We start from the raw sequence: 19,138 nt of genomic DNA, 5'->3' as shown, positions 1-19,138 counted from the left end.
GAGCGTAATGACGTCACATCTTGTGTACGTACCGTAAACATATAGAACATACAGCACAACACAATAGGTACCGTAATGCAATGAGTAAGGGCGCAATCCAAACACAACATTTAACAAATCCTCTTGAAAATGAGAGTCGAGAACGCAAAATGGACATTCAGTGCCTTTTATCTCCACGACAATACATCGGCGAAATGCTTTAGCTACGAGCTAACGTGATAGCATCGTGCTTTAACTGCATATAGAAACAAAAAAATAAAGGATAGAAGGAAGGATAGATAGAAAATCAACAATACTATTAAACCGTGGACATGTAAATACACGGTTAATGCTTTCCAGGCTGGCGAAGGTTAACAATGCTGTGCTAACGACGCCATTGAAGCTAACTTAGCAACGGGACCTCACAGAGCTATGCTAAAAACATTAGCTCTCCACCTACGCCAGCCAGCCCTCATCTACTCATCAACACCCGTGCTCACCTGCGTTCCAGCGATCGGCAGAAGGACGAAGGACTTCACCCGATGCGTTTGGCGGCCCGGAGACGTAGGAAGTCAAGGTGAGGTCGGCGGCTAGCGCGGCTAGCGCGGCTAGCGCGGCTAGCGCTCCAACAAAGTCCTCCTGGTTGTGTTGCTGTAGTCCGCTGCTAATACACCGATCCCACCTACAACTGTCTTCTTTGCAGCCTTCATTGTTTATTAAACAAATTGCAAAAGATGTCCAAAATACTGTGGAATTATGAAATGAAAACAGAGCTTTTTGTATAGGATTCTACGGGTACCATAACTTCCGTTACTCTGACTTCGTCACGTGCATACGTCATCATACCGCGACGTTTCAGCCGGATATTTCCCGGGAAGTTTTAAAAGTCACTTTATAAGTTAACCCGGTTAATGTTAAGATTTCATCATTGATATATAAACTATCAGACTGCGTGGTCGGTAGTAGTAGGTTTCAGTAGGCCTTTAACCTAAAAAAGCACAATACATTCTGTATTAATGTTTTACTTGTTTTATACCACACAGACTTTAAAGTAGTGGCACTAAAAGCACATACTCAGAGTTCATTTTCAAATTATTGTAGTCTTTTAATAATATAGTTATAATAACAGGAAGAAACACCAACAAAGGCTTCATTATTGTCCTCTGTCTGCTCTGTCGTATAATAGTTGCAGACATTCTCCGTATATGTTTCATGCTTGAAAAGTGTTTGTCCATCCATTCATTTATGTTCTAACACATTTACCTCCACACGTTAAGAGCATTTGTGAATTGTTGGGAGAAATCCATTGCGATCATTTTTGTAGGTGAATGAGAGACGATGAGATTATCCTCACATTGTATCATCTCTAACATGTCATTGCTGCCTCTTTGCTAGGTCATCATTGCAAATGAAATTATTAACAAGACAGAGGTTTTATTGAACAGTGACACTGTAACATTACACACAGGTTGAACAGTAACAGTGTATTTGAATATAGGAAAATAAAACAGTGTACTTAACCCTTGTGTGGTGTTCGGGTCTGTGGGACCCGTTTTCGATTTTTATCAAAAGAAAATTATACAATTAATTAATTTTTCAAACTAAGACTCACTGGCTTTGGCTCATTTTCTGTGAAGAACATATATCAGAATACATATTTATTGAACACACACCATACACACTCCCTACACATTTCTATTACATATAAGATGTTCGGGTCCACTGGACCCGGGGGCTAATAGAACTGTGGAAATTGATGTTCTGTGTACCACACACACAAACACACACACACACACACACACACACACACACACACACACACACACACACACACACACACACACACACACACACACACACACACACACAGCAGGCCTAGACAGGGAGGACAGAGTGTAGGTACACAGAACATCAGAGGGTCAAATGTGCGAGAAAATGAGAGCAGACAGTGTTGACAAACAATGTTGTAACCTTGTGTGGGAACCGCAGGTGCAGAAACACAAAAGAAGAATCTCTGTGGGATGCAGAAACTGGCAGATAAATGTCCATGCAACGTTCATATTGTTGTTACTCAGCCAGCGTTTGTGGGTCTTAGACTTAGACTTACTTTTTATTGTCATTCAAATTTGAACTGTACAGTACAGATAAGAACAACATTTTGTTGCATTAGCTCATGGTAGTGCAGGATAAAAAAGCAATAAGGTGCAGATATAAATAAATAGATTACTGTACAGATAAATATATTGCACTTTTGCATATGCATCCACGTTTATGGATGTATGTTATATTAGCTTTATATTCCAGCCAGATAATCCATTTTTTGGGGGAATTGAGGGGATTATTATGATGCGTTCAAGAGTCTTATGGCCTGAGGGAAGAAGCTGTTACAGAACCTGGAGGTTCTGCTACGGACGCTGCGGAACCTCTTTCTAGAGTCCAGCAGTGAAAACAGTCCTTGGTGGGGGTGGGAGGAGTCTCTGGCAGCTGCTTTTTGCGATCTCCTGGATAGGAGGAAGAGGAGTCCTGATGATCTTTTCCGCCGTCCTCACCACTCTCTGGAGAGACTTCCAGTCTGAGGCACTGCAGGCTCCAGTCCAGACAGAGATGCAGTTGGTCAGCAGGCTCCCTATAGTGCCTCTGTAGAATGTGGTGAGAAGCAGCACATGCAAAAAGTGCATGTGCTGCTGAGCTCTTTTTACAAGAGCTCCGGTGTGTAGGGACCAGGTCATATTGTCAGTTATCTGCACCCCCAGAAACTTGGTGCTGCTTACCATCTCCACCTCTGTGCCGTTGATGTAGAGTGGATTGTGGCTGGACTGGTGCTTCCTGAAGTCGACGATGATCTCTTTGGTCTTGTCGACGTTCAGGACCAGGTTGTTGGTTCTGCACCAGTCAACCAGATGTTTCACCTCCTCCCTGTAGTCTATGTCATTGTTGTCACGGATGAGGCCGACTACTGTCGTGTCGTCCGAATACTTCACAATGTGGTTAGTAGTGGACCTGGCGCAGCAGTCATGGGTCATCAACGTGAACAGCAGCAGACTCAGGACGCAGCCCTGGGGGGAGCCGGTGCTCAGGGAGATGGCACTGGAGGTGTTGTTGCCCACTCTCACAGACTGGGGTCTGTCTGTGAGGAAGTCAAGCAGCCAGTTGCAAAGGGGGGTACTGAATCCAAGGGGGGCCAGTTTGCTCACCAAGTGCTGCGGGATGATGGTGTTGAATGCCGAGCTGAAGTCCAGGAACAACATCCCCACGTGTGTGTCCTTTCCTTCCAGATGTTCTAAGCTCAGGTGGAGTGCAGAGGAGATGGCGTCCTCTGTGGAGCGGTTAGGGCAATAAGCAAACTGGTATGGGTCGAATGTGGGGGGAAGTCTGGAGACAATGTATTCCTTTACTAGCCTCTCGAAGCACTTCATTACAGATGTTTTTTGGGATAAGTCAGTATTTTAACATAAAAGTGTTTGATTGTGAGGCATTAAAAGCCACAAAATGCAACAGGTCCATCAGACCCACAAACACTGGCTGAGTAACAACAATATGAACACCACACAAGGGTTAAATAATGATTCAAATTGTTGGCGTACCACTAGATAGAGCCCACGTACCACTAGTGGTACACGTACTACTGTTTGAGAATCCCTGCAATAGTTTGTTTGATTAAACGGCTAAAACACACTTTTTAGCCTCCATGTGTAATTTAGGGAAAATAGTTGAAAAAAAAGAAAGATTTTTTCTCCATAACTGTCATTCTTTTTTATAATAAGTGCACATCATCAACATTGCAATTACACTTTTAACATGTGTGCAATAACTCCAAAAATAAATACTTTCCACTGTTCGCTGCCACACAGATCACCCACACACCTCCGCTCTAATGTGCGCTCTGTTCCAGCGGCCGTGCGGAAACTATGTCTGCGTATTTAAAGTTCCGGGCACTCCATGTAGAACACATTATTACATGTTTATTAGTTATACCCTTTTAACTGTGAATGGAAGCAACATAATATAAATCAACTGTTACCAAGTTCTAGCAAATAAATAAAGTGCTTACAAGTAAAACATTTTTAAAAAATCCTGGATGACAATCTGATAATAAAATTGCAATTGTGTCAAAATACTGGGGTCTTTTTTTTATTATTACTTATTTTGAATTATGCACACAACTAATTTACTGGAATTAATAAAAAGGATGACAGCACTAATATATAAATAAATAGTGACCATTTGAAATAGTAGATGTGCTGGTGTTTATTTAGTTGGATTAGTTGTGAGCCTCACATTGCATGTGTCTCATTTTCAGTGTCATGTTGTTTTCTGGTGTGTGTCCAGGAAAACCAGCGAGGATTTAAATTACTTATTTATTAATTTTTATTTTTTAAAATAATAACAGAATAATTCATGTACAAAAAATGTATTCACAATTGCACCCATTTATTTGTTTTAAACATCAGTGAACTGTATACAAATAATTACAAAAATAATAATAATTTTACAAATAAAACCAACTCAAACACAAATGGATCCATGAAGAAATGTCTGTTTCAAAGACATACATTTATTTATTAATGCATCACATGTAATACTTTGAGCCATTTAATAAAAGTGGTTTAAAATCAAACCTAATGATGTAAGGCACACCAATAGTAGACCATGGGAAAGTCTCTGATTGTGGGCCTCCTGCTGGGTCCTCTTTGAGGTTGTTTACATCACGGATTTGATCAAGTGCCAACTTTAGTGTGTTCTAAAAGCTTTAGCATAGACGGGCTCCAGAAAATGAAAGGGGAGCAGCATGAACAACGCCATGAGAAAGATAACACTTACTAAAGTTAGCAGCACATAGCGAGCGATGAACAGACTGTCCACTATCTGTAGAGGAGAAGAAGAAGAGTCGATTATTTTCTGTGAAATAATTCCACATTAAATATGTATTTACAGGGAATTAGACGTCTCATTTCAGTACTTCTTACTTTTGTCCACTAGATGTCAATAGAGAGCTTTCACAACACAAACGCATGCATGGGAAACGTAGTAATAAGCACATATTTTCACCAAAAAAGGTTTAAAAAATAAAAATAAAAAAGGAAGAATGCTATGAATGAACAGACATAAAAATAAGTAAAGGCACAAAGTATCATTATCTTGGGTCTGAACTTGATCAAACATACAACTGCACTTACTGAGAACCATAGTACAGAAATCTATGGGAACCTATGATGATTTTCAGCAACATTTAAAACACTTCCTTGTGGTCTAGATCAGAAGTCTTCAACATCAGGGGGGGTTGTGATATTTTTGGTTGATCAGTCTTTTTTTATTTTGCCCATGCAATTTTTCTACAAATGTAAATGTGTTTAAATACATCAGGGCCGGCCCGTGGCATAGGCCGTATAGGCAAATGCTAAGGGCGCCGTCCATCAGGGGGCGCCACGCCAGTGCCACAAATGTTGGAGGGAAAAAAAAAAAGAAAAAAAGTTGGTACTATAATTTCTAAATACATAAAATAATCCAACGTTAATTAAAATGGAAAGTAAAGCCTATTTAATAGAAATATTATTTGTTACAACATTACGCCCCCCCTCCCCCGGCACGGTGCGCCCCCTCCCTTCCCGTATCATGACTCTTTTTGGACGTCCCACATAAAAAAATCAACACAAGATGTCAAAACGGCCAAAACAGTCAGGTGCCCAGGGAAGAAAAAAGAGAAAAGAGGGGGAGAAACGAGAAAAAGACAGAGGTAGCAGGTAGGTAACGTTAGCCTACATGAAATTATTTGTCTGTTACAGAATGTGATAGTAACCTGGCTTTTTAGCATTAAGCTAATGTTACATGATTCGGCAATTGCTATAATCAATAAATAGCTAGTTCTGTTTTAACGTCGGGTTAATATTGTGGAGGGGGCTAAATTGTTATGGAAAATAATAATGTAATGTTAGGTAATTACAGTACTCCCTGGTGTACAGTAATTTGTAAGTCATTCTAGTTAATGCAATATTAAAAAGCACAAAAAGGACAGAGTTAAACAACTTGCACTGAGCCTAGTCTATAAAATCCGCTACACCTCCCTGATACCGAAGTACATGTCAAACTACTTCCTTAACGTAAATGACCGCCATAACCACAACACCAGGGGGTGCTCCACTAACCACGTTAAACCCAGATTCCGAACTAACAAAGGTCTTAACTCATTCTCTTTCTATGCCACATCAATGTGGAATGCGCTCCCAACAGGTATAAAAGAAAGGGCATCTCTATCCTCCTTCAAAACCGCAATAAAAGTTCACCTCCAGGCAGCTACAACCCTAAACTAACACCCTCCCCGGATTGCTAATAATCAAATGTAAACAATCAAATGCAGATACTTTTTCTTTTTCTTATGCCTTCTGATCTCTCTCTCTCTCTCTCTCTCTCTCTCTCTCTCTCTATGTCCACTACTTGATGTCCATACCCCCCCCCCCCCCCCCTCCACACCCCTGATTGTAAATAATGTAAATAATTCAATGTGATTATCTTGTGTGATGACTGTATTATGATGATAGTATATATGATAGTATATATCTGTATCATGAATCAATTTAAGTGGACCCCGACTTAAACAAGTTGAAAAACTTATTCGGGTGTTACCATTTAGTGGTCAATTGTACGGAATATGTACTTCACTGTGCAACCTACTAATAAAAGTCTCAATCAATCAATCAAACAAATAGAGAACTCTGTAGGATCCCCTTTTTTTGTAATATAGTTGTTAGTCATACCGGTTTGATATCTTGTTTTGTGCAGTGCCTTATTTATATTGTATTTTTAATTTATTTTATGCAACTTGTTGACACGTTTTATTTTGTGTTTATGTATGTAAAAAATATTGTATTTCATATATTCATTTTTTATTTTTTGTATTCATTTATTTATCCATATTTTTTTTAATCTTGTTAACTATTCTGATTGTTAATTTGCTTTCTTTAAGTTAAAAAAAAAGGTAAAAGACAAAGCTATTCGGTTTCTTGTGAGTATATACACTTCACTGCCGATGTGGGGGGGCGCCACCTAAAATCTTGCCTGGGGCGCCAGATTGGTTAGGAAATACATATTAACATTGCTCCAACACACTGTGGTGACGTTTAGAAATGGCAGTGACATGGCCACCCTACTCACTGTACCTTGCAGGTTTCAACTAACAACTTGAATAAGTTATATAACACCGGGTATTCAATTAAATGTTAAATGTTAAGCATTTAAGATAGCTTTCGATTAGCGCACTCATTGCCAGCTAGTCATTAGTGCACCAGTTGTCAACTAAGAAATAGCGAACCCGCTGCCAGCTAGCAATTACAACTGTTGCGCTAATCGCTAGCAGACAACTGACACGCTAATCACTAGCTAGCAACTAGTGCGCTAATTGCTAGCTGACAACTACCACGCTAATTGCTAGCTGACAACTACCGCATTAGCACTAGTGATTAGCGTGTCAGTGGTCTGCTAGCGATTAGCACGTCAGTTGTAAAATTAGTGATGCATTACTATTATTATTAGCGCACTAGTTTTCAGCTAGTGATGACTGCTCCAATAGTTAGCAGAAAACTGGTGCACCTATCGCTAGCTAACGATTAGTGTGCTAGCTGTCAGCTAGCGATTAGCATGCTAGTTGATAGCCAGCGATTGGTGCCAATGTTGTTAGCTAGCGATGAATACGCCAATAATCTGCTCGAGATTAGCGCACCAATTCTTTAGCCAACGGTTAATGCGGCAGTTGTCAGCTAGCGATCAGTGTGCCAATAGTTAGCTAGCGATTTTGGCACCAGTTTTCAGCTAACAATTGGCGCGATCGCGTGCTAGTCGTCAGACAGCGATTAGCGCGACAGTAGTTGCGATTAACGCACCAGTTGTCAGCTTGCGATTAGTGCGCCAATTGTCAGCTGGCGATTAGCACGCTAGTTACCAGCTAGCTATTAGTGCCACTATACTGTATAATTTTAATATCTTGTTATTGCACAATAACAAAGGTACCTTACCTTTATGACCAGTTTAATTTAAAACAGCATTTTATATAAGATATACAAGTAGGGGGTCCCTGCTCTACCTGTCCATCAGTCTGGGGGCACTTGGCCTCAAAAATGTTGAAGACCCCTGCTTTAGAGTCCCATTGTGCTGGCTGTCTTTTGCTAATATGGTATCTGGGTTTGCGCAGACTAGAACATGTTAGCAGGCCAGGACATGGCTCCTCTCTTCCTTTTTCTATTGGGTGGCAGCTTGCTTGGCAGGTCTGGCTGGCTTACTGGCACAACCCAGAGGCGACATGGGGCGGGGGGTGTTTGTTCTGTGCTGCTGCTGGGCTAAGATAAAGCAAAGCAGGCCTTTGTGGCAAGCTTGTATGCCGAGTGCACACAGGCAAATGCGTAATAAAAAATAAATAAATAAGAGAGAGCAGCAGGCACATATACACAAAAGAGGAATACTTTATTAAGGAAACATGCATAACAGCTTCTATCGTAGCTGACATTGAGGTTTCGGAATGGTTTGTGTATTTAATAGGGTGGGTGTTGTTTACATATTACAGGATAACGGTGCCTGAACCGGAATTCAAAAAAAGAAATGAAATCACTATTATAAAATAATTATCACAGCAAAATCAGCAGCATTACAGAACGCACAAATTGTGCAAAACAATTGGCAAGATTTTATAGTAGTCTAACAGCAGAAGTTTTGTGAAGGATCCTGAGCTGTGATTCAGTGGATGGGCTGTGGGGGGCAGTAATGTCAGCATAGCGGGTTGAGGCCAACTTGGGAAGAAAGAGATTTTTTTTTTTTTTATGTATAATAGCGCTTCATAAAATAAAGTTTGATGAAGACTGTTGGCAGTGTTGAAAGTGTGGAAAGATAATTATCAGGCTGATAAAAGTAAATACGATACCCTACCGATAAATCGGATGTAAAAAAGCTCAGCTAGAAAAATTTGAAAACACTCCAATGAGGCAAGATTATTCATATTGTGCTGTAGGGGGGTTAAGGTGGGCAAATCAAGTGCTCCTGTTCTCCTGCTTCTGATGTAAACTAAAAAACTACCACCTGAGCTTACTGTAAACAAAAATGGCGTCAATCCAGTGGTACGTTTTCATTGTTTCAGAAGAAAACATTTTGCGTTCTATTTGAACTAAATGTTCTGCAAACGCGAGAAGGAAAACAAAACATTGCACATTGTACATTATCAGCCCCCTGAAAAGCCAGTGGTGTTTTGATACATACAATGGTGTTTCGATAAAGAAATATAAATAAGTTATCGGTCTTGGGAAACAGAAATTTATCTGTATCGGTTTTGTTCTGAAGGTTTTTCATATTTGTGTAAATTGTCCCTTTTTAGTTCTATAGATAGATCATTTCTGTTAAGGGACTAATTATTATTATTATTTATTTCTATTTCATATGTGTTGTTTGGGAAGGTGTAATGTATTTTCTTTAGAGTTGTTTAACCGTTGCCACGGTTACGGTTGCCTTGGTTACGGGCACTTCCGTTTCCGCCGGCAGGTAAGAAAAGTGTTTAAAAGAGCTCCAGCATTGACAGGCAGCGGAGCGTCGGTAATACTACCCGGAAATAGAGTTCACCACAGTTGCAGATCAGATAAGTAACTAGTACTCTAAGCGTTGTGTTTAAGTTTGTTATAAGTGACAGTTAAGTGCCAGACCTCAAGGCCTGGCTCGCCAGAGGAAAGGAAAAGGAGTATCGAGAGGTCTCAAGCGCTGGACCCAGAAAGCCAGAGCGCACACGAGGAGGAAATGGAGTCTGACGAACGCTTGGACTCCCTTTTGGATCGTAGGGTGCAGTATCCACACGCCCCTCCCCCCTCCTCACCATCACCATCAGCCCGCCGTAATGCAGGACCATATGACCCACTTCCTCTTCACCCGCCTGGCTCCATAGTTCCCTTCTTTACCCAAGACAGCAGGGAGAACTACAGGGAGATGCGGCTGAGTTTGGAGTACCTTCTAGGAGAACCACAGGCGTACCACAGTGAGCAGCAAAAGTGGCTCACACTCCAACTCCATTGCAAGCTACCAATAGCTAAGAGACTTTGCTTCTCCCACGCCAAGTCCCTCACGCCCTACACAGACAGCATGAACGAACTAGATCACCGCTGGGGTTGTCCATGGGACCACATCCTCGACGAAGTTGAAGCCCTCGGGGAGTTACCCGAGATCAGAACCGACGTAGCCCTGGATGATTACGCCCTCCGCATCCGCTCTCTGGTCACGATGCTGAAGCTGCAGGGACCGACTGGAGCCAGGGAATTGAACACAGGCTCCACCGTGGAGCGCTTCATAAGGAAGCTGCCCAGACATCGAGAGGAAAGGTTCCGGCGGCGCCACGACCAGCTCCATCCCGACCAGCCAGCAGCCAGCTTGGAGGAGCTATCTGACTTTTTGAGAAGTGAGGTAAAGCACATCCGTCTCCCAACAAAAGCTGAGCCGAAGTACGGCGGACACGAATGGACCAATCGAGCAACCAAGAGGAAGGAAGGGTCAGTCCGGGTGATGACGACGATCCCAGGGGCTGACACTGAGGAGGAGAGGGATACCCCCCACGGAGAGTGGGGCGGCCCTAAGCAAGGTGATAAGAAGCCTCAACCACCTTGCCCGTGTTGCACGGGCCCCCACTGGCTTGAACACTGTCCAGAGTTTGTGAAGAATAACACCGAAGAGAGGAAACAGTGGATCAAGGACAACAAGCGATGTTGGAGGTGCGCCCGTGAGCACATGGCCAAGCAATGCACCCTGAAGAGGCCTTGTCGCATTAAGGAATGCGGCAGGATACACCTCACAGTCCTCCACGACCTCAATAACAGAAGCGACAAGCCGGAGACCGGAGAGTACTACGTAGGCCCAGTCCATGGTAACAACCCCCGAGTGTTACTCAAGATGGTGCCGGTCATCCTACGCCATGATGGGAGGGAGATGTCCACCTATGCCATCATTGATGACAGTGCAGAGTGCACAATCCTGATGAAGGAGGCAGCCACCGCCCTCGGGCTCAAAGGTCATCCTCATCAAATGAAGATCCTCACCATCCGACCCAAGCCCACCCAGGTCGCGGGTGAGATAGTGTCCCTGGAGATCATGGCAAAGAGGCGACCAGGAAAAGTGCACCCCCTGCGCGATGTGTTCACCGCTGATGTGAGCCTTTCTAACTATGGCTACCCAATAAAGGCGCTCAAGGCAAAGTACCCCCATTTGGCAAAGTTGAGGCTTGATCAAGAAGAAGAAGTGGTACCGACCATCCTAATCGGGTCCGATCAAGCAAGGCTGACCCTCCCAAGGCGCATCCTCCCAGGCCCATGTGGCTGCCCCGTCGCCCTGGACACCCCACTTGGTTGGACTCTACAAGGCCCTATCAACCTGAAGAGTGCTAATCCCAGCCAGACCCGAATGCACTTCCTCGGGGCCGAGTACAGAATGGAGGAACCCTCAACCCAGCCCAATAAGGCTGCCAGTGAGACAGAAGTAGTTGTGCAGTTACAACATAACCAGGACAAGGACAAGCTCTCATAAAAAACACAAGATACACTTACAATTAGTGCACCAACCTAAAAAAACTCCCTCCCCCATTTACACTCATTCACACAAAAGGGTTGTTTCTTTCTGTTATTAATATTCTGGTTCCTACATTATATATCAATATATATCAATACAGTCTGCAAGGGATACAGTCCGTAAGCACACATGATTGTGCGTGCTGCTGGTCCACTAATAGTACTAACCTTTAACAGTTAATTTTACTCATTTTCATTCATTACTAGTTTCTATGTAACTGTTTTCATATTGTTTTACTTTCTTTTTTATTCAAGAAAATGTTTTTAATTTATTTGTTTTATTTTATTTTATTTTTTATTTTTAAAAAGACCTTATCTTCACCATACCTGGTTGTCCAAATTAGGCATAATAATGCGTTAATTCCACGACTGTATATATCGGTATCGGTTGATACCGGTATCGGTAATTAAAGAGTTGGACAATATCGGAATATCGGATATCGGCAAAAAGCCATTATCGGACATCCCTAGAAAATATTGAATCTGTCTGAAAGAATTACAGTACAGCTTTTTTGTGCAGGCCAATGAAGCAATGCTAGATTACCGTTACAACGCTGGTGTTTGCGAGGAAATCTTAGAAAGTCATGTATTAAGCAAAATGAAGTCGTCAAGACATTACTGCCCAATATCACCTTCATGCACTTGTTGCAGGTGGCTACATCTTTCTAAAGGCTCAAGATTACTGTAAACATTTTGAAACCAAAAAATATACCACCACCACAGACTGGACTCTCATATTATTACCAATCAATGATGTAAAAATAGGGACACACGGAAGTGATCACAGCACCGCTATAAATAGTTTGTCTGCGCTAGCGCTTATAATAACAATATCACTAATACTTGGTTAATATTCAAATCACGAAATGTAAATGGAGTATTGTTGGTGCTTTTTGGATGGTTATTTATTGGATTTTATGGGTGAAATAGAAGAGTTTCCATTTGCTCTGCTGTAAGTGGACTTTTATTTACTTAGATTTAAGAGTTAAAATGCATTTTTTTTAAATCCATCTGTCGTCATGTCTTGATTGGGAACGATAGGCAAAGTAAAAAAAAAAAAAGTGCAGTTCCCCTTTAACAGTTTTTCGGTGTGGTTAGTACCATTTACGTCGGCGCCGGTGCCAATATGGAACCAGAAAAAGTACTTACAGTATCCATCCTTTAGTATCCAATGCTGTCCTTTACCTCTCTCTTTGTCACACATAAACTCACACATAAAATCCATGCTGGGAAATTATGACGCTACACATTTCTTACACATATTGATGTCATTGGTTAGCATTAAAAGTAGAAATACCCCGATCCAATATTGATATCTGTTAAGATTGTATATATCTGCGCTCTTACTCTGTGTGTTTATTGTAGAGGTTGGATGTTGTAGCGCATGTTCTCCACTTGGGGCGCTCTGGTGCTGTGTAGTGTTTAACACCGCAGCAGTTGTGTGTTCAACAGAAGAAGAAGAAAATAAAGTATCCTCGGAGAGAGGACGTTGATGATCGAACTCGAATAAAGTGTCGTTCATGTGCACGCATAAAGAACTCCATTAAGCTCAAACACCTTAACAGGTTATGGGCCCAGGAACCCCAGTGATTCCAGCCACCTCAAGCAAACAAGGCAAGGTACCGTTGAGTCGACGCACGGACAGAGAAGCCAAGAAAGTTTGCAGGTGTGGACTTGAGCTAACAGAGGAGAACTGCTTGACCAAGGATAAAGGTAATGCAAACGTGAAGTATTACACGGAGCATAACGTAGCGTGTACCCTCGAAGAAGAAGTAACCGCGAAGTATTACACGGAGCATAAAAGGGACTTTAGCCAAAGTAGCGCGTACTCTCGAAGAAGAAGTAACCGCGGTAAAGTTTGAGCTAATTAGCATAGCACAGTGCTAAAGTGCGGAGATTAAAGATGGCGGTTCGTACTACTGGAGCAGTATCCCCGCAGCTGTACTTTGATGGATCCGAAAGCAAGTATGACCTCTGGGAAGCAAGGTTTTTGGGACACTTACATATTTTAAAGTTGAGAGACACTGTTCTAAATGAACCAGTAGGAGAAGAGCAAGCAGCAGCGGACAGAATAAAGAATCCAGACTGCTATGCAGAGCTCATAAGGTTGATCGATGATAAAAGCTTGTCTTTAATAAGACATGATGCTACATACGATGGCAGGAAAGCACTGAAAATACTGAGGGACCACTACTCGGGAAAAAGCAAGCCACGAATAATCAACCTGTACACGTCCTTGACAAAACTACGGAAAGCAGACAGAGAGTCAACTACGGACTACGTCATCAGAGCAGAAAACCTGATTACAGCACTTTGTGATGCCGGTGAGACTCTCAGTGATAGTCTGATCATAGCCATGATTCTTGGAGGCCTACCTGACTCTTACAAGCCATTGGCTGTACATGTAACACAAAACGAAGACAATGTGACATTTGCAGATTTCAAAAGAAGATTACGTATTTACGAAGAGTCAGAGAAAATTAGTACTGCTGAGCCAACAGACAATGTGATGAAAACGTTCACAAGACAGGATAGAAATATCCAGAAGAAGTACACCAGCAGCACTCAAAGTAGAAGTGAAGATGGAGATCTGACATGTTTCAAATGTGGATTAAAAGGACACAGAGCAAGAAATTGTATCCGAAAAGTGTGGTGCAACTCTTGTAAGAGCCACACACACCAAGAAACCATATGCAAAAAGAAAGATAAACGAGACAACGTCAGAAAGGTTACTGATGAACAATCCGGTGATTACCTCTTCAAAGCAGCACAAGAAGAAAGTGAGTCAGCACCCAAAATAAAGATGAAAGGCATTATGGTGGATGCAGGAGCGACATCCCACATTGTAAATGATGTAAATAACTTTACAAGCTTTGACAACACTTTTCAACCAGAGACTCATTCAGTGCAACTAGCTGATGGGACAAGATGCAGTGGAATGGCCCAAGGAAGAGGAACAGCGACGATACACCTAGTGGACAGCGATGGACGACAGCACAGGGCACAACTACGAAATGCTCTGTACATGCCGTCATATCCCCACAACATCTTTTCAGTGGCGAGAGCAGCCGACGGAGGAGCAACCATAACTTTCAAGAAAGGAAAGAGCCACATGATCACTAAAGATGGTAACAGATTTAAAATAAACGAACATGAGAAGTTATATTATCTACCAACTGTTGATGCAAATGAAGATCAGTGTAAAGTTTGTCATGACGTACAAACATGGCACGAGATTCTAGGGCACTGCAACTATGACGATGTAATCAAACTCCAAACTGTGGTCAAAGGTATGGTAATTAAGGGAAATGTTGTTAAGCCAGATCAGATGTGTGAAATATGTACAAAAGGCAAGTTTACCCAAACGAGAAATAGGGAGCTAGATGCTAAAGCAAATAAACCCCTGGAGTTAATCCATACAGACCTAGCAGGCCCAATGAAAACTGAGAGCATAGAAGGACACAAATACGCACAATGTTTCACAGATGACTATTCAGGTGCTGTATTAGTATATTTCCTTAAGTCAAAAAGTGATGCAGTTGCTGCAACAGAAAAGTTCTCAGCAGATGTAGCACCCTATGGAGATGTGAAGTGTATACGTTCAGACAACGGCACTGAGTTTACAAACAGAGAGTTCCAAATGTTACTAACAAAGAACAAAATAAGACATGAGACGTCAGCGCCTTATTCGCCACACCAAAATGGCACAGCAGAGAGAGGATGGCGAACACTGTTTGACATGGCTAGATGCTTACTGATAGAAAGCAAACTACCAAACTATTTGTGGAACTATGCCATTCAAACAGCAGCTCATGTTAGAAACAGGTGTTACAATAGACAGACAAAGAAAACAGCATATGAGTTACTTACAGGAAAAGTACCAAATGTGTCACAAATGCAAAAGTTTGGGTCTACATGTTTTGGTTACAAACAAGGAAAAGGAAAACTAGACTCCAAAAGTGAGCAGGGCATTTTCATAGGCTATGATAAATACAGCCCAGCCTTCCTTGTATATTATCCAGAAATGGAAAAGGTCCAAAAGATCAGATTGGTGAGATTCGCAACCAAAACAAGTGTAGAAAGAGAGACACAAACTTTAGAGCCATACGCAGGACATGACATTGGAAACAGAGACAATGCAGTCTGTGACAGTGACCAGAAGGATGAGGACAGAGTTCAACCTGAAAACAAAACTGAGGATTTAAATGAGCAGGAAGATGTGGAACAGTCAGCGGCAAATGCCGAAACAGAAATCAGAAAGAATCCATTCAGGATAAAACAAAAGCCAGTTTATCTACAAGATTTTGAGACTGATGATTCATTGGACAGATTACAAACATGTGTTGATTTCTGTTATCGAGCAGTTTGTGACATTCCAGAAACTTATCAGGAAGCCGTGTTATCATCCAAGTCAATGCACTGGAAAAACGCCATGGATGAGGAGATGAACTCACTTGTGGAAAATGACACATTCCAGTTGACTGACTTACCACCAGGTAAGCGAGCTTTAAAAGCGAAGTGGGTTTATGCACTCAAAACTGACACAGATGGATCTGATAAATATAAGGCGAGATTTGTTGCTAAAGGATACGACCGGAAAGCAGGAACTGATTACGAAGAGACGTTTTCACCGACAGCTGACATGTTAAGTGTAAGGATTCTCATGCAGAAGGCGGCACTGGAGGACCTAATCTTACATCAGATGGACGTGAAGACCGCGTATCTGCACACACCCATCGACTGTGAAATCTATTTAGAACAACCACAAGGATACGAGAAAAACTCTAACACTGGTGAAAAACTGGTATGTAAACTGAACAAATCATTGTATGGACTCAAACAGTCGGGCAGAAACTGGAATACAGTGTTACACACCCATTTATGTGAAAATGACTTTGTGCAAAATGAAGCAGATCATTGTGTGTATACAAGAGAAAAATATGGTCAAAAGGTAATACTTATTATTTGGGTAGATGGCCTTATTTTAGCTGCTTCAAGTGAAAAATCAATGCAGGATGTAAAAAGAATGTTAACTCAGAGATTCAAAATGAAGGATTTGGGAATCCTAAAACATTTCTTAGGAATAGACTTTGAACAAACAAATGGACTAGTCAAAATGTCACAATAGAGATATATGAAAAAGGTTTTACAAAGGTTTGATATGGAAAATTGTAAACCAAGAGAAACTCCTTGTGAACCAAAACTTGATTATGCAGAAAATGCTGAAAAGTTGAAACAACCAAGACAGTACAGAGAAGCAGTGGGAAGTTTAATTTACTTATGCACATGCACTCGACCTGACATAAGCTTTGTTGTGAGTAAACTATCTCAACACTTTAATGAACCTACTATGGAACATTGGAATACAGTGAAACATGTATTCAGATACCTAAAAGGTACATCAGAACAAGGACTTAACTTTAAGAAGAATGTAACTGAAAGACTCGGTCTGACAGTTTACTGTGATGCAAGTTGGGCATCAAATGAAACAGACAGACGTAGCACATCAGGCTATTGTGCAACTTTGTGTGAAGGCAGTTCATTCATTTCATGGAAGACAAGAAAACAACCAACAGTAGCTCTTTCTACCTGTGATGCAGAGTACATTTCGTTAGCTTCAGCTATACAGGAGTGTCTTTACATTGAACAGCTACTAAAAGGACTTGATAACTATCAATATGTTACAACAAAAGTGTACGAAGATAACCAAGGTATGATTGCACTCACTAAAAATCCTGTTAACAGACAAAGATGCAAACACATTGATGTGAAATACCACTTCATAAGAGACATTGTTGCTACTGGTAGGGTATTACTGGAATATTGCCCTACAGAACAAATGGTTGCTGATATCCTGTCAAAACCAGCTACTAAACATAAGTTGAAATGTTTTTCACAGAATATGTTTGGCATTTTGGGATAAAGACTAGAAGGAGGAATCCTAACAAAACAGGATGATGGAAAATGTTCTTAAATATTGTTTACAAATTGATTTAACACAGTGAACTAATAGCGAATGGGGGTGTTAAGATTGTATATATCTGCGTTCTTACTCTGTGTGTTTATTGTAGAGGTTGGATGTTGTAGCGCATGTTCTCCACTTGGGGCGCTCTGGTGCTGTGTAGTGTTTAACACCGCAGCAGTTGTGTGTTCAACAGAAGAAGAAGAAAATAAAGTATCCTCGGAGAGGACGTTGATGATCGAACTCGAATAAAGTGTCGTTCATGTGCACGCAAAAAGAACTCCATTAAGCTCAAACACCTTAACAATATCGATCCCGATCCAATACGAGCAAAAAAACATCGGATGATATCAGCTTGCACTTAAAATAATAAATGATAAATCTTAAAATCTCTGATATAAGCTCCGATGCACGCAGTCCAGCAATGCATTTACTTGTGCAAAGCTGGACAGCCAGTTAACATCTAAATGTCCTCCAATAAGCCCACAAGGTTGGACTTGTATTTATATATTAAATATTTTAGTCATTTACAAAAGGTAAACAAACATGGTAGGCTAAAGGCTACTCAAAGCTTGCAGCTACACAATAGCTGAGCATAGGCAGAACATGGTTTTATGTGTGAGGATTTTGGCACTATTTTGACACCATATCCATCTTCCCAATAGCTTTAAAGGCGATTTAGAAAATATGTGTCAAGAAGCAAGCTAAAATGGTAAAAAAAAATTGTCCCGTGCAACTTCTGTAAAGAGACTAAAGTAGTGCAAATCACACTTCAATGTAGCAATTACCATTTCTATGGTCTTATTTTTTGGATGCAGAATGGCGTTAATGCTTGCTCTCACTCGTCTAACATACACAGTATTAGTATCCTGTCAATGTATTGCTCAGATACTTTTAACCCATGATAAGCATGATTAGAAGGAGCAAGTACATGTGCACAGCTTCACCTCTATCTCTTTGAAAGGAGGTCGGGTCTCTGGAGTCCGAGGGAAAAACACCAGTGCCAAGGTGATGGTGAGAGCCAAGAGGAAAACGGGGATAACTCCCAGCCTAGACACACACACACACACACACACACACACACACACACACACACACACACACACACACACACACACACACACACACGCACACACACACACACATTCATGCAGCGAAGACAATGCTTATGAAATTTACATACAGCTTTTATCAAGATAACTCCAGACTTAACATTTGAAAAAGTCTTTTTAACCTTCAAAGTACTCAATTTGTAAAGGCTTTTTAACTTTCCAAAGTACATGATATCATTTCAGCTCGGAATTTTCTGAACACTTGATTTAAATTTGTCTTGAACAATTTTTCACAGTACGCATTTATTTATTTAGTTCGAAGCTGCTTACTACGGCATACAAAGATTTATCAATCAATAAACATATTCCCATAGTTACATCAGGTATACATGTCAACTTCACCGGCGGTTGAAAAAATATCTCGGATGTGGGAGAAATCTGGGGAGCCCATGGAGCCCGATTTTTGGTATGATGGTTTACCACAGACACTTCAAACCAAAAATTGGGTTCCATGGGCTCCCCAAATTTGGAGGCAGCGTACTGAAAAATCAAAGTATGCGTGTGGCCAC

General features: G+C 41.3%; 1 protein-coding gene across 1 annotated transcript in view; it reads right to left on the bottom strand.

The window, feature by feature from the left end:
- Positions 1–4,393: 4,393 nt before the first annotated feature.
- The window catches only part of tmem218 (transmembrane protein 218), a 28,633-nt gene continuing 13,888 nt past the window's right edge, over positions 4,394–19,138 (bottom strand). The window contains exons 2-3 of the mRNA XM_062046423.1: positions 18,465–18,567; positions 4,394–4,845 (exon numbers count right to left, since the gene is read on the bottom strand). Of these exons, the coding sequence (XP_061902407.1) occupies positions 4,711–4,845; positions 18,465–18,567 (238 nt within the window). The 3' untranslated portion in view covers positions 4,394–4,710. The remainder of the gene's footprint in view (positions 4,846–18,464; positions 18,568–19,138) is intronic.

This window comes from Entelurus aequoreus, linkage group LG05, assembly GCF_033978785.1.
Source record: "Entelurus aequoreus isolate RoL-2023_Sb linkage group LG05, RoL_Eaeq_v1.1, whole genome shotgun sequence".
NCBI classification, from domain to species: domain Eukaryota; kingdom Metazoa; phylum Chordata; class Actinopteri; order Syngnathiformes; family Syngnathidae; genus Entelurus; species Entelurus aequoreus.
The sequence above is the reverse complement of the archived record's forward strand: the minus strand, read 5'-3'. Positions and strand labels throughout refer to the sequence as shown.